This window comes from Alosa pseudoharengus, unplaced genomic scaffold, assembly GCF_046254945.1.
Source record: "Alosa pseudoharengus isolate Yale_2024_CS ecotype anadromous, Long Island Sound unplaced genomic scaffold, YU_APseudo_1.1 YU_APseudo_1.1_scf_22, whole genome shotgun sequence".
Taxonomy (NCBI): Eukaryota; Metazoa; Chordata; class Actinopteri; order Clupeiformes; family Clupeidae; genus Alosa; species Alosa pseudoharengus.
In genome coordinates this window covers 23,370,037-23,385,888 of record NW_027468680.1, presented here as the reverse complement: position 1 = coordinate 23,385,888, position 15,852 = coordinate 23,370,037, and the positions used below count along the sequence as shown (strand labels likewise).

At 41.3% G+C, this 15,852-nt stretch overlaps 1 protein-coding gene across 1 annotated transcript in view; it reads right to left on the bottom strand.

Annotated features, from left to right (window-relative positions):
- Window positions 1-6,078: 6,078 nt before the first annotated feature.
- The window catches only part of apoba (apolipoprotein Ba), a 29,553-nt gene continuing 19,779 nt past the window's right edge, over window positions 6,079-15,852 (bottom strand). The window contains exons 25-29 of the mRNA XM_076299787.1: window positions 8,298-15,707; window positions 8,081-8,192; window positions 7,890-7,919; window positions 7,613-7,796; window positions 6,079-7,454 (exon numbers count right to left, since the gene is read on the bottom strand). Of these exons, the coding sequence (XP_076155902.1) occupies window positions 6,240-7,454; window positions 7,613-7,796; window positions 7,890-7,919; window positions 8,081-8,192; window positions 8,298-15,707 (8,951 nt within the window). The 3' untranslated portion in view covers window positions 6,079-6,239. The remainder of the gene's footprint in view (window positions 7,455-7,612; window positions 7,797-7,889; window positions 7,920-8,080; window positions 8,193-8,297; window positions 15,708-15,852) is intronic.

The window sequence follows — 15,852 nt, the reverse complement described above, 5'->3', positions numbered from 1 at the left end:
CCAGCTGGACTATGAACCATTAATCAAGTCCAAACTGGACAGCAGCATGCCAGTGCAACTGTGCCAGGCAGTGCTCACATTGTGGAAGGTCTGCATTTTCACACTTGATCCATGCATCCGCTCCCCACCGCTGGTCCAATGAGCTATCAGTTACTGGCACAAACCAGGAAATGTCTGGGAATGGCTTGTAATGGATCGAGACAACCACAGCAAGAAGTAGTGCAACAAAAGCTTATCTATCATAACCAAATATGGCACACATTTCAGTGTACACAGCTGGCTTCAGTGCAAGACTAAGTGCAGCAGTCATAAGACAGTATTTGGTCCAGTGTGTGAATTATGAAATGTCGACCTCCAAGTAAAACACACTACTCATGTTTGATTGCTCTGTTCAGCATTATTGCTTTATAGCATTTGGAGATCTCCCTTTGATATATAGAAGATGCCACATGTTCGCTAACATGTGCACTTTTCATGGACAAAAAGCATTGCGGTGTGTCGCATGGTTTCATAATAAATGAATGCCTATAATGCATTCTGTCCATGACAAAAGGTCTGTTACACTTGTTACCCTGTATGTAAATATACCCTGTATATTTGGGGCAGCCGTGGCCTACTGGTTAGCGCTTCGGCCTTGGAACTGGAGGGTTTCCGGTTCGAACCCCGACCAGTAGGCTTGGCTGAAGTGCCCTTGAGCAAGGCACCTAACCCCTCACTGCTCCCCGAGCGCCGCTGTTGTTGCAGTCAGCTCACTGCGCCGGGATTAGTGTGTGCTTCACCTCTCTGTGTGTTCACTGTGTGCTGAGTGTGTTTCACTAATTCACGGATTGGGATAAATGCAGAGACCAAATTTCCCTCACGGGATCAAAAGAGTATATATACTGTACTTATACTTATGTCAGTGCCTGGTTAATCCATATATGCCTCATACTGTACATTTTTCACTTACTCTTAGTGTCAATATCTGGCTTAATAATAGGGGACATTCATTCTTTATACTATGAGAACATGACAGGCACTAAGTGTGTGACCTGTTCGACCTCTCTCCAGCAGTCCTAAATGCACCCAAACGTACTTCACACTTGTGAAGGAGGACTCAATAGAAGACAACAAGCAGACGGCATGTTTTTTGCAATTTAAAAAATAATGTAAGTATGCCAATTATATGAAGCAAGATTTTGAAATTGTGAAGGCAATGCTGCTTACATGTCAACGGTGCATGTCTACCCCTTCCTCTAGTCCACAGACTGCTTAGGACCCCGTTGAGTGTTGAGTTTTTCTAAATTGACCTATTTCCTACCTTCCCAGTGGCTACAACAGTTTTTGTCCAGACCATCTTTATTACCTCAGCATTTCCCACTGAAACCAATAGCAACAGCAACTGTGAGCCTATACACGTTGCGCTGTCTTAACAGTTCCCAGTGTGAAGGTCCTCGCCCTCAGCTAATATTCATTATATAGGATAACAAGAATGCATCCCGTGGAGAGGTTTAATGGCTGTTTGAAAGCCTTCAAAGTGGATAATCTCACTTGACAGGAAACACAGAATGTGCAAAGGAATGTCACAACACTTAAATATAGTAAATTATTATGCAATATTTGAGTAGATATTTTCTGAACACATCTGGACTGAAGTATGAGCAAAGATATTAAGGCATGTATAGAAAAAAATGCATTCAGTCGTAGAACAGTGCACAAAGTTTCAACCCTGGTCTAATAATTCTTAATTCTGGAAATGGTATGCAATGGATTTCAAAATCCAGTGATGGATTTTAATTTTATGTTAAACTGTTCATTTAGACACAATAAAGATATTCAAATAAAATGTTTTAAAGGCTTTCCCAGTGCAGCATTTTCAGGAATGTTTCTAAGATAAACAAGAGATGTACCATCTTACAGAGAGCAAATAAAAAAAACATATTTTTTCAGCTGCCCTGTCTCTCAGGCCTCTTTTGACATGGGCCATGATTTAAGAAACAGCTGAGCATTGTCAGAAGGATATTATTCTTACAGATGAAGATCTATGAAACCCAGAGTAAAAAAAAGAAGAATCTTTGGCATGCTAGAGGCAGGTTGAGTTTGAACACAGGGTAAAGTGAGAGATGGAGGGAAATAGAGACAGAGAGAGAGAAAGAGGGAGAGAGAGAGAGAGGGGGAGAGAGATAGAGCGAGAGACAGAGGGAGTAAACAAAGACATCTAATATCATTAGATGTGTTGCAAGAAGGTCAATGAAAATGTACATGCACATCACACACAAAATGAGGACAAGGTTTTTTCTATTAATTTGTTTGAAAATATTTTAAAATATGGGGATGGATTGGATATGATGACAGGTTAGTTTACAGCAAAACTCATGCATTCCTTCCCAATAATTCTTAATTCTGCAGTTTTGTGTTCCAAAAAAAAACATACAAACAAAATAAAACAGTCTTCCATTGCAATAACATCTAGCATTCCTTCATGATTTTCCCCTTTGGAGAAAAATAAAACATGGAGAATATATAAAATCAACTCAGAAAATAAAAGTTCACAAAATTCCTCTAGGAGCTCTTGAAAAGCCCTTGTGTGAATCGCATAGTGAATTGGGCGCAGAGTGACGACTAGTTTCAGGTAGTGAAAAGCGTGTGGCCTGCTGGCAGGTGTTCTCGTTATAAGCGATAGGCTACTACTGGTGGTGCACCCTGACAACTGCACGTCAGCTCCAAAGGGGTAAAACAGACAAATGACCTTTTGATTAATTATGATCTCAGTGCGAGGAGCTGATGACACCCAAATGCCAACGTCTCGAATGGCACAAGCCTGCATTTCATCATGAAGAAGGTCAAGTCCAGAGGCAGGACGGAGAATCTGCGCAAAGCCACCCCTTGTGTGATTTTTATCAGTGTGTGGTTCGTTCACAGCTGTAGCAGGACGGACTCGAGGGGTGGAACGGAACAGCCCCATATTTTATTGCCTTTTGCACACCCTGTAAATCATTGACATTTTGTTTTCTTTCGCAGCCTTGTTACCCCCTCACAGAAATGAGATTACTCACCACTGGCCAAAATCCAGCTCAGGGGTATTCTACAATGGGACATGTTATTTATTACACTGGACTGGGCTATAACATCTGTGCAATGGCTTATATTACGTCCACTACCTCTCCCTACTCCATTTTATAAGGTATTTTTTATTGAAAAAAAAACAAAAACTAAACACTGTGTGCATCCATCATGGTTGCTACAAACAGCATTTTATTGCGAAATAAATGTACAAAACCATCGAGAAAATCCAACCTGTACTCACTAGCCAGTGTCTTGTTTTTCTGATTTCTTATTAGTCTGTTCACCACAGCTTGCTCGCTTTCTGAAGATCATTGCCGAAATAATTATTCATAAACAGGAGGCAATTACTACTCTCAATGTAGGACTAATTGTTTCTGAGAGGGCCAGTGTCCCTGTTACATAATCATTAACTGTAATAAGGAGTTTCTTTACTCCCTTTATAAAAGTATGGTTGCCATGGGTGTTGTGAAAAGCACTCTGGACTGTGGCAGAGATGGACCCATAGAAATGTTTACATGAAGCGTGAACTTCTCCACTATGGCCTTATATTTGACCCATTTTGTCCAGTGAGGCATGGCCGTATCATTTCATGTCCCGTCACTAGAGGCATCTTTTTGGATGGGATCAGGAGGATTAGACTGGAAGCAATATAAACTGAATGTGAAGAAAAAATAATAGCTTATTTCCCCCCAAAGTGAGATAATATCATCCATGGTCCTGATAATCCCACCCCTAGTCACGGCACATTCTTTAACTGATTAATACACAACAGCAACAACAGCAAAAACTAAGATACATCATTGCCACAGTATTATCTGTTTTAATTTAGTTTCATCTATTATATTTTATTAAGGTACAATGGATCTTATATCAAGCTGAACTAGCATTTTTTCTTATTCAAACTAAAAGGGCTAAAATGTTGCTTTTGATGCACATTTGCACGTATTTCTATTCTGAGAAATATCGACGTGTAAGAAAAAGTGGTAAAGAATTTCAAGTGTGCTGAAAGAACATTGTCAGCTCCTCCATTTCTGTGTATGAAACAGTCACATTTCAATAGGTGTTGCCAAAACTAACCCTCCACCTCGATAAGATACCTTTGAGATATGCCCTCTGGACAAGCTTTTAAGCGTTTGAGCGTCTTTAAAATATTAACATTGGATGTGACTATGCATCATACACCTTTCTATGATTCTGCTTTTTCTAGGAACCTTTACTGACTAAGTGCCAAAGTCTACAATGGGTAATAGAACTATGGACACAGTTTCTTGTCAAAACACACACAGGGAATACCTACAGTACTACCTGAATGTCAACATGATTGATTTTTTTACCAAGAATACCCTGCTCCATAATGACAGTCATACTTGCGGAGGTGTTACCTCCAGCATCTGACAAGCAGAACTGAGCCAACAAACCTGATAAGAAACATATTCCCCACGACTGAAGCAAACACTGGTCATAGACCATGCCCAGATTGAGCATTATCAGATTCTTAGAATTTGTATATTATAATTTCAGGTTTGTAAAAGCTACATAGGCTAGATTCTCCCCTACCCTCAAATGCACTGAAACACGTAGGCCAAAAATAATACACGCCATTTCCAACTAAGCTTGAACTGAAACTGAGCTTGGAGTGGTATAGTTTATCTTCTAAGCAGCGAGTTTATCTGCTAAGCAGCAGATAGTTCTGCCATTTGCAGACTCATCCAGGTACTGACAGCATCTGAGCAAAACTTACATTAGCTCCATGAAGTTTAGCAAAATAGTCACCTGGTGCCCCAGACTCTGCCATCCCCATGCTGTCTGATTGTCATCTGACCCTCTGAGGTTACATAGAGTTTACCTCATAGAATGTAAGAATGTGTTTCTTTGAACTCCACTCAAGAACTAATTAAGCTTCAAATGATGCAACATATTCCATAATTTTAATTGGATAAAGAGTGGGTGGTTAGGACAATAAACAGGTTCTAAATCAAATCTTTAGCACAACTTGCAAACTGCTCAGTTCAAATGTTACTATTACTCTTGTTACAAATAACTGAATACAGTTGATAATGAAGAACAATACTTTTTGATGAATATCCATTACCACATTACAGAGGTGAAGACTAAATAAATACTAAAACTACTTTGCATGAGAGAATTACACTGCTTTTCATAAGAGTCCAAGTGTTCAGTATTAAATTAAAGACCCTTCTTCTCTGTGACATACCGTATGTCTACAGAGGAAAGCTGTGGCTTTTTAAACCCTTTGCTGTGCTTTCCACTTGACATACACTTAGCAAGCGTGCTAATCAGGAGGTAGATGTCCGCTCCCAGTCCCAGCCATTCAATCCTGACCTTAAAGGGACAGCACTTCTGTGAAAGGGTCAGACCAGGCCTTTGGCATCTAGTCAGAGCCTCAGACTATCATGCTGATGATCTATAACCTTTTAATAGACTTCTGTGGGAAACCCAGCATGGTCCAGTACACACAACAGCCCCGGATTCCTAACAGGTGGCAGGTCTTTGCTTAGCAACATTTGTTTTGCCCCCCCCACCCCCTCCCCAGTTCAGATTGGGTGATATGAGTGATCGGTAGGGGGGTTACAGTTTTCCCACCAGGTATCCAGTAGGGAGACTGTGGTGGGAATTGTAGACAGCATACTGGAGGCAGCGAGACTCTTCCTGAGTGTGTATATCAAAGAGACAGACAGGGCAGACAGACCCAGAGAGACTCTGCGAGGCTGGGAGGAGGTTCCAGTGTTGTGTCTGGAGCAGGAGCTCAAATCCTCTCGGTTATGAACAGTTTGACTGCACTGCCCCCACATGGCAGGGAGAAGAACACACAGGGATACAGCCTGCACAACACATTAGAAAGGAGGGCAAATTGGACACATGGAGTACAGTGCATTATTTAATTGAAATCTATGCTTTTATATCTTGAGACTATTCACTTGAACTAAATAGAGTGAAAAAAAATGAAATGCTGGAAGTAATATAAAGCATTTAATTGATGAAAACAATTAATTTACAGTCTCATTTCATGACCATGTCTCATTTCAAAATTTAAACAAAAAACTTAATTAAACACAACTTTATGACAAAAACATGTGTGTTAGTTTACCCTGTTAAATACAATCTCTTACATTTTCAGACTTAACAGTCCTTCTCAAACACTTGTTTGCAACCTGCCCTTTCCTATTGAAAGATTATTCCCTGGTCTGAGTTGGCCATTCACTAAAAGACTTCCAGAAAAAAGGAAGGGGAATTTCTAACTCCGCTTTTTTGTTGTAGATTTTGATGTAGGGCTCTGCACCCTGTGTGTGATGTCTCAGCTGCTCATGGAACTCATTGGCCCCACCAAGGAAATGGGATTCAAACACATCAGCAGTGAAGACTACAGTTTGGTTGATGTTCTCCATGGTCAGACCGTTGTACATGTCCTGAATTTTCATTTTTGCCATGTCTTTGTATACGGCTGCATTTTCCTTTGCTTCTGTCAACTTTGATCTGATTTCCTCCATGGCAGGCGTGCTTCCAGCTTCTGCAAGGTGGTACCGGAGTTCGCTCAAGAGTTCACTGAGCTTCACAGCCTGAAGGGAAGTCATGAATTCCTCCACCTTCATAATGCAAAGCTTCAGGAAATCATTCAGGCTCTTAAACAAGGTCTCCAGCCTGAGATTCTCCCACTTCTTCATGGCCTCACCAACATACTCCTCAATGGACTTCATCGTTGGCAGACTACTGTCTAATATCTCCTGCCCCCGGATGACCTTATCAAAGTATGGCAATGTGATCTCAGTGCCACTAATGCGAGAGTAAATGGCCTCCATTAGACTAGTGAAACTTTTAGTAACCTGCTCAATAGCTGCTGACACAGATTGTCGGACTCTGTGGTACAACTCCTGCCCACTGAGCTTCTCCTCCAGTCCAGGCAGGTGGAATTTGGTCTCTTTGATGAACTGCATTATAGCGTCAAGGAGGACCCGTGCATTTTTTTCATAATACTTGTACAGCTCTCTAGCTTTGGCCGAGAACCTGTTCCTCATCTCCTGGAGGTCCACAGATGGAATGCCTTTAGCGGCCCTCGTTAAAACTTCCTGGGTCCGCTGGTTGATCTGTTCTATGGAGTTCTCCATTGAGTTGAACATCTGAGGAACCTCATGGTAGGCTCTTTCAATGGTGTTGGAGAGACCGTTCTTCATCTTCAGAGAGGCTCGATTCAAATCCATGCCGAAGTGAGCAGTGTGATACTTGTTGATACACTTCTTAAGGGAGGCGGCGATGTGCGGTGTATTCTGCTTGACCCCATACAGGATGTCGCTAACAGTGTTCCAGTTCCAAGCTATCTGGAGGCTCAGTTTTTCTGAGTTCCTCAGGGTGGCTTTGACAGTAACCATATCTGTGTCTTTGTCAGGAGAAGACTACACACACACACACACACACACACACACAGAGAGAGAGAGAGAGAGATAGAGAGAGACAAAATTAAGTTACCATTTTCGTTTTTTTACCATTTCAAAAAATATTGTTTTAAAAAAATAAAGAATTGCAAATGGCATATTCATGATTTTTGTCTCACCGGATAGCGACCAAAGACTTTTCCATAGTATTGTGAAGGCGACCTCCTCTGAAGCTGAAATCCCATGAACCCAGCAGACGGAGAGGAAACAGAAGCCGTGATGCCATTTTTCTGAGATGCATACCGGCAACTCACATCAATGAAGGTTGGACTCATGATGTCCACATTCAGTGTATGGTGATAGCTGAAAGAGAAAACAAATCGCTCTTAAATCATTTTCTGAATTTTTGTATTGTATGACTGAGATTATTTACAAATTAGTTTGAATGCTACCAACCTGGAATCCTGAGGCTCTTGCCGCTTTGTTCTATGACAACACAGACAAATAGAGAAACAATAATAAATAACTAAACAAATACAAAATGGAGAAACATTTACAGGCAAACCCAAAGCAATAATTGGGTTTTAGTTTTGCTTAATTTTAATAGCACATATATTGAATAGCACATACCACTTAACTGTATTTACCTGATATTCTGAGTCAGTGTGTGCTGCCAGTTAACATTAAGGTCGCTGTGGGTCAGTTTGCCAATTCCATTCATGCTGAAAGCTTCATCGAAAATGCGCCAAGTTGCTTTTGCTAGAATTTAAACATGTAAAACAGGACATAAGAATATTTAAAAGTTAAATTCAATAATATTCAAAGATTAAGTTTTTGGATAGAGATAATAATTTCCTTACGTACCATCCAAGTCATACGCAAGGAAGGCCATTGTTGAGGTGCAGCCAGCGTTAAGGGAAGTCAGAAGCTCAGGGTACTGATTTTCCACTACAGTAGTCCATGTCTCCGTATATATAGGAGAGGATACCTTCACTGTTGTTGAAAGATTTCCAAAAGTTGGGATAAATATAACAGCTGGTAACTTCAATGACATCTCTGGGATTTCAATATACTGTTTGGGAATTTGAAATGGAGGTATGCCACAGTTTGGCATTAGAGCCATTATGTCATCAAGGAATTTCACTGGGGGGATTCCTGAAAAGGCGATTTCAAACTTTGGAAGTTTCAGAGAAATGTATTCACCCTCAAAGTACTTTGTGCCAATCTCAAGAGCTGGAATTGTGAGTTGGGGTAAACCAGGCAGGCTGATATCTATTTGAGGCAATATTATCTCATCAGGTACATCAATATGTGGAGTGGTAAAGATTTGTGGAAGAGAGACATCAAGATCAACATATTCCAGGACTTCATTTATTTCATTGATCAGTCTGGGAATTTCCCGAAAACCAAACTTGTATCCCTCTGGACTCTTCGTGTAAACAACAGTGGTGGAGCCGTTAATGAATTGACGTTCTTCTGTGTTGGTGACCTGGTCAAACTTCAGAACATCCCACAGTGTCTTCTGATACACTGGTAGCTTGATGGATTTCAGGAAGGCAAGATACCCCTCCCAAGACTGTGTTGCTTCCATGCGGATCTCTGCTCCATCATTTGACAACACAAGATCACATGCATGGATGATGGAGGTGATTTGCTCTTTGCCACTCCATTTCAATGACTGCTTCTCTGCTGTGAGGTCAATGTTTATTTCCTGGAGCATTTCTGCATCACCAATGGGGCTCTGCTGAGAAAAATCAAAGGCCGTACGGAGCAATACAGTTGTGAGGGGAGCCATCTCAAGAGTAGCTTGGATAGATTGCTTCCCATTTGTGACGAAAGATGCAATGTTAGCCTCATTGATGCCTGTTAATTTTATTGCAGCAAAAACACGACGTGGAGATGCTTCCAGTGCTAAGTCCTCACTCAACTCAATGTTCAAAATCTTAATTTCACCATGGTCATATTTCGCTTGTACTGATGTGGCCACTGAGGACCGATAATCTTTTACATTGAGGAAGAAGGAAACTTCATTGTTCAAACCTGCAGAAAACCTTCCGGTCTCCATCACGATTCCATCTATCTTTCCCTTTGTATAAATATCCACAGAGATGAAGATACTTTCCAGTCCTAGGTCTACCTTCTGCTCAATGTCTCCACCTCCTCTGGCCATGTTGGGGATGTTAAAGTTGTATTTCCCTTTCAGTATAGTGCCAAATATTGGTGAGCTGTGAGAATGTAAACGTGACTGCTGTTCCAACTCCAGAGTCAAGATGGGGAAATTGACTTTAGCAACATTTGCCACGGTTACCTCCAAACCTCTCCTTGTGCAGCTAAGAGAGCCATCATGGGTTCCTTCAACATTCTTGTGCTCTAGAGCCATGGTTGTTGCCAGCTTAAGACCTCTGTTCATCGTAAGCCTAGTTGTGCCCTCAAATTTTCCTTTCAGAAAATCAAACACAGAGGTGGAGGTAGCTCCTAATCTCCCCACAATGTCTGACTGATTGTAAAATCCACCATTGACATTTAGAGTGATCACTGTGGACTTAAAAGAAAAATCGTATGTCATATTCCCCATGGCTGGTATCATAACGCTGTTCTGGACTTCAGGCAACCTGAATGTTGGAAGAGACAACTCCCTGAGTGTTTCAGGTACATACAAGACTGGAACCTCTGGGGAAGGAAGAACAAGAGTATAGGATGGAACTGAAAAACCCAGTGCTGGCACTTTAAAACTTGGTGTGCTAACTTCTTTGGGGATGATTAAACTAAATGCTGGCATTTCAGCCCTGAAAGCAGACACTTCAATGTTCAGGACTGGGATGGTGTATCCAGGAACCCTAAAGTATCTTGGAGGCCGACCGGATGTGTCAATTTTGTATTTTTCATACTGAGACTTTGCATGACTGTAGGACTCCATGAGATTATCGAAAACCCAGTCTCTTCCCATCTCGAAGTTTATCTGCAGAAATTCAGCATTATTATTGATCATATTATATAGAGGTACAAGATCAAAGTAGAGTGCATGTGTGTCAGGGTTCTTCTGATACAGCAGGTTAAAATTCATGTCAAAAGACTGGCGAGGAGTAGTAAGAAGAGCGTGGAGGCCGTAGTCTTCCCACAGCGAAACATCTTTAATCATTGGTGTTTTCATGTTGAAATAAGGCAGAGTCATCTCTGGGATTGAAAGAGGTACAGTCAAAAAGTCGAGGTTGGCCTCACCATTCATGGCACCATAAATGCCAACATCATATTTGTTATTGTCCAGGGTAAAGTTGTGGTTGTACTTGTACTGATTGAAGCGAGCCAACCCCACAAAGCAGACACGCTGTTTCTCTGAGTTCAGAATGAATCCATAATCATTCTGGAGATCAACCTTTCCGGTCAGCTTTAGGGGGAAGACAATCCTGGCATTCCCTTTGTTTTTGCTGTCAAGGACTACCTCAAATGGCTTTGCCAAAAACTCTAGAGAGTTAGAAATGGTGCCACTTGCTTTACCCCTCAGCACGGCATCATGGTAGGCTTTCAGATCAAACTTTAGGTCTTCTATCTTAGCTACTCCCTTCAAGGTCATGCGACTGCTTTCAATAAATGGAGTTTCTGTTTCGAGTATGACATTAACTCTCACATGACTCATAATGGCCGATTCAATATCGATGTCCTGTTTCAGTGTAAAGGCCTTGCTTATTGTTTCTCCATTAAATTGACATGTTGCAGTGCCAATGTTGACATTAAACTCCAGTTTGCTGTTGTGTGTACCCTCATCCGAAAAGCCATCTACCCACCCTGCCACCTTCCCACTGCCAATTGTCACAACAGTCACAGAGATAGCACCAGATTCAAATTGTGCCTTTGATATTTGTGTCATGGTGGCCTGACTTGAAATATCTGCGATTGGGATATTGAGATTGTGGTTGTAGTTTGTGCTCATTGTTGCAGAAATTCCATTCTTCAAGGCAAACTCAAAATTATTTTCCAAATCAGCTGTGTATAATGCAGTGGTAGCCTTAGCGGTAGTATTTGCTGTTACTTCAGCTGATAGTCCACTGAAAATCAAAGTACCCTCATGGTCAATGTGATAAGCCATGTGAGAGGCTTTAAGTGTCTCTTTAAGGATCATCTTCTTCATTCTCGGGGCTTCCAGGCGGAGAGTGCCATCCAAGGAGAACTCAAAAAGCTCAATGGTTGATTTGGCCTGGGAGGACAGAGTAGCGGTGAACTGAGGGGATTTGGGAGCAGTTGTTGAGTTTTCTAGTTTGGCTCCTGTCGTCAGTGTGTAGTGGGGTGAGTTTATCCTTACTTCACCATAGAGTTTGCCAAAGGCAGGCACTTGGACCTCGCTTGGGATCTTTGGCAGCTTCACCTCAGGAATTGGCAATTTTGTGATATCAAAGTCTTCACAGTTCAATTTGGGTAGAATTATATCAGGGATCCTGATTTCCGAAAGTGTGATCCCAGGGAAAGTAAGGTCTGGCAGGTCAGACATGTATAGAACCCTTAAATCTCCAAACATAGCTTCAAGTTCTACTACCGGAAGCTCAAAGGCACGAATTTTATCAATTAGGTCAATTATCATCTGCTTGAGGCTTTCAAAATCAATGGTGATGGGTGCCACCTCGACTATTTCAAGGAAGGTGAATTCTGGGATTGTAATGCTAGATGGAATATCAATGTCTTGAAGGTTCTGAAGGGCTATGGTTACAGCCGGAATTGTGAGATCTGTCAGTGGGACAGTGAAGGAAGAAGTTCGAATATCTGCCTTTTTTAGGGCATCGAGTATGCCCTCTACAGAATTACTGATTTGGTCAAGAATCTCTTGGTCCTTTGCCACCTGCCGAATTGTCTCAATCAGTTTATCAAATTGAAGAGAGATGTAGACCAGCATATTAGTATAGGACTTACTGGCCCTCTCCAAGTAGTACATAATTTCAGCTTTGATGTCCATGTCAGTGACTCTCTGTCTCACATCCTCCAATATGTCTTGTACCTTGAACTGAATGTCTTTGTAAGCAGTTTTGTCAACAACATCCTTCAACATGATGAGCAACTCTCCCACTCTTGTTGCTTTGAGTTGATCCAAGTAATTCCATATGGTGGACTGAATCTCTCTGAGAAACTGTCGAGAAGCTTCAATTTTTTGTGGAATTTCATATGTTCTAATGTGTTCATTCACATACTCAATAACTTCACTGATTTTCTGGTTGGCGTCATCAATGTTACTTTTATAATCAAACTCCTGTATTGCTTTGGCTGTTGTTGAAATGTATTCATTTAAATCATCAATACTTTGTTTAAAGTCAATAGATTTTAACTGATTGATAACATCATCAAGAACTTGCATGAATTTGTTAAAGAAATATTCAATTTTAATTTTCTTTAGTTCATCTGCCACTTGTTGCAGAGTTTCATGGACTTTGTATTGTTTTATCAGTTCAACAAAGTCATTAGTGAGCATCTCAAACTTCTGATCAATTTCATAGCGTTGAAGGAGGTCCTGTATTTTAGAGATCACAGAATTAATTTTGCTATCAATTTCATATTCATCAAGCCAGTTGACAAGAATGTCTTTCATAGTTTCAAGTGTGTTTTTTATGTCTTTGGTCGGAAGTTGATCTGAAATTTGTCCCAAAAATAGAAGTAAATCAGATGTAGTAGTTTCTATATAGTCTTTTAGATCTTGGGCTAACATCATAATATCAAATGTGTCTATGACTTGCTTCAGTTCACTGACTTTCTCCTGTAGCCAATCCCTTATTCCATATTTTGTGTCAAGCTCTTGCAGCCAACCCAAACTGCTGTCTGTCAGTTTCTCCATGTCAATTTGCCTGATGATGTCCTCAATTGCTTCAATTGCCCTGACAAGTGTCTGGGAAATCTGATACATATCATCAAAGCTCCTGAAAGCAGTTCCAAGCTGTCTAAAGAAATATGATATGGTGTCAGACAAGGTCCCACTTTCAACATATTCTTTGATTTTCACCATAATGTCTCTTATTTTACTTGATGTGTCCAGTAAAGACTTTTCAAAGTCTTCTCTCAAATTCTCCACAATGGCCTCCAAGTCATCCACTGAGATTGCATAGTTTTTCATCCAGGAAACCAATGCCTCATTAGCTTGCTTGAATTTTCCTTCAAGGTCCAAATCTGTTATATAATTTTCCACATCTTGTGGTATTTTCTCCAAAGTAGCTCTGAACTCAGCAACAACATTATTCACATCTAAACTGTTGATATATTGCTGCACTGCCTCCAGTGCATTCACAATTGAGGCTTTGAGTTGTTCAAAAGCCTCAGGAAGATTATCAATAAAAGGCAGGGAAAGTATGTGGGAGTCACTATTCTTGTCATATTTAAGGAACGCCGATAGACTAAATTCTTGGTTGTCAAAAGAGTGATCACTCTGGAACTCGGGATCATCAGACATGGCTGCTTTGTTTACAAGATTGGTGAAGACCACGCCAGCCAATTCTATCCCCATTCTCTCATCATTATTGTAAGTGCTGATTTCCTGATTGTAAGCATGGTCGTTTATCTTAGACTTAATCTTCCAGAGCCAGGACTGTTCACTGGGTGTCAAGACACCTTCAAGCTTATTTTCAAGGTGAGTTTCGTGAGTTGTCCCAGAGGGCATCTCATGTGTAGCGGATGCCCTGCAGTCGTGAGAGTGGGCAATGCCAAGCGGTTCCGCTCTCAAAAGAAACTTGCTGTACAGCTGACCCTTGTGCTTCCCGTAGAATTGCACCTCACTGTCACTATTGACAATGGCATCAACAGTTAGACTAAAAGGTTCTGCCATCGTCCGTAGGGTGCTCTCTAGACGCAAGATCTTGGAATTGATCAGAGCCTCACTGCTAAGTTTAGATGCCAGCCCTGCATATTGCAAGTCAAAGTTGTGATTAAACTGGGTCTCAGAGAGTTTGACGTTTGTGTTGCATTTTACAAATCCAGCTAGATCAGCATAGTTGATGGAGCAAGTGTGTTTTATTTGGTCGCCACCAGTAGAAGCACCAGTTATGCTGCCTGACAGATCCATCTTCAGCGGCTCCAGCTTCAGTTGTCCCTCTTTGCTTAGACTCATGTCAAAGAGCTCAATGTCATTGTTAGTACTTATTGTTGCAACAAATGGCTTTAGGTTCACTTTGATGTCATGCTTGTAAGATGTGCCATCACAAACAAAGCAGTCAGACTTGGAGCGGAGAGCCAAGGTCCAAAGAGTAACCTTCAACGAATGGGAATTTCTTGTTGTCATACCCTGTAGAGCCCCTGTCATACTGTCAGTATAGGTCAGGCCTTCTGTAGTTAGACCCACGCTCGAAGTGTAGTCAATGTCGGCATCAAAGAGATTTCCCTTAAGAACTGTGCTGACAGCAGCTTGTGAGGAAGTTACTGTACCCTCCATTTTGAGCTGCCCATCGTTGTCCCGGCCAGCTGCTTTGGATGTCATCGATAATGTGGCTCTAGTGTCATCAATCCTACCATCAAAGGCATTTTCAAATGTCATTGGGCTGCACTGCAAATTGGTTGTGCCACTAGTGGTTAAACCGGATGCCCTGTTAATTCTGTGGGAGGATTTGTGGGACCCACGGCATGAGTCAAACACCACAGAGCCATCCGCATTTGTCTCCAGACCATCACTGTCCAGTGTTCCAGAGAGAACACCATAGCCTCTGTTTTTTCCATCATCGATTTCTGTTTCCACCTTAAGGTTTGCAGCTTCACAAGTGATGGCGAGGTCAACTTTGTTATTAATAGTATTGCTCAGACCTTTTGCTGTAGCATCTGACTTCAGAGTAAACTTGCAGTTCTCTAGTTTCAGCTCTAACATATGTTTCAAGGCTTCATTCGGTGTCATAGTTTTGGATCGGACAGTCAATACATTATCTGTGTAGTCTCCATTCATCTTGTTTTCGAGTTGAATAAATGAAGAATCAAGCTTGAATGTTGATTCTCCTCTGTTATCATCCTTGCCATCAATCATGTAGGACATAGTGTATTCAAATTTAGCAAACAGAGGACCAACCTTGATGTCTCCATCCATGTCACCATCTGCTTTAACATGATCACCTTTTGACAGAGACTGTGAGGAGGAATGCAAAGATGCAGATAGTCCAAGTGGGCTTGATGCTTGTAGTCTGTAATTAGTTCGTCCAGCCACATCGTCTTTCCAGGCAATAGTTTCAGAGGCGCTAAAGCTGGCATCCAGTAGGCTGTGGCTCAGTGAACTGTTCACCATATACTTCAAAGATTCTTCAAATGTGCCCGTAATCATTCCAGCACCTATGAGAGAACAAAAGCTATCAGCATGCAACATATGCAGTATTTTCATAACATTTTCACATGGTGTCAAATGATTCTGAAAGCATATGAGTAAAAGTATAAGTTAGTAAAGCCTTTAATGCAGTATGCTTCAATACTTTGAAAA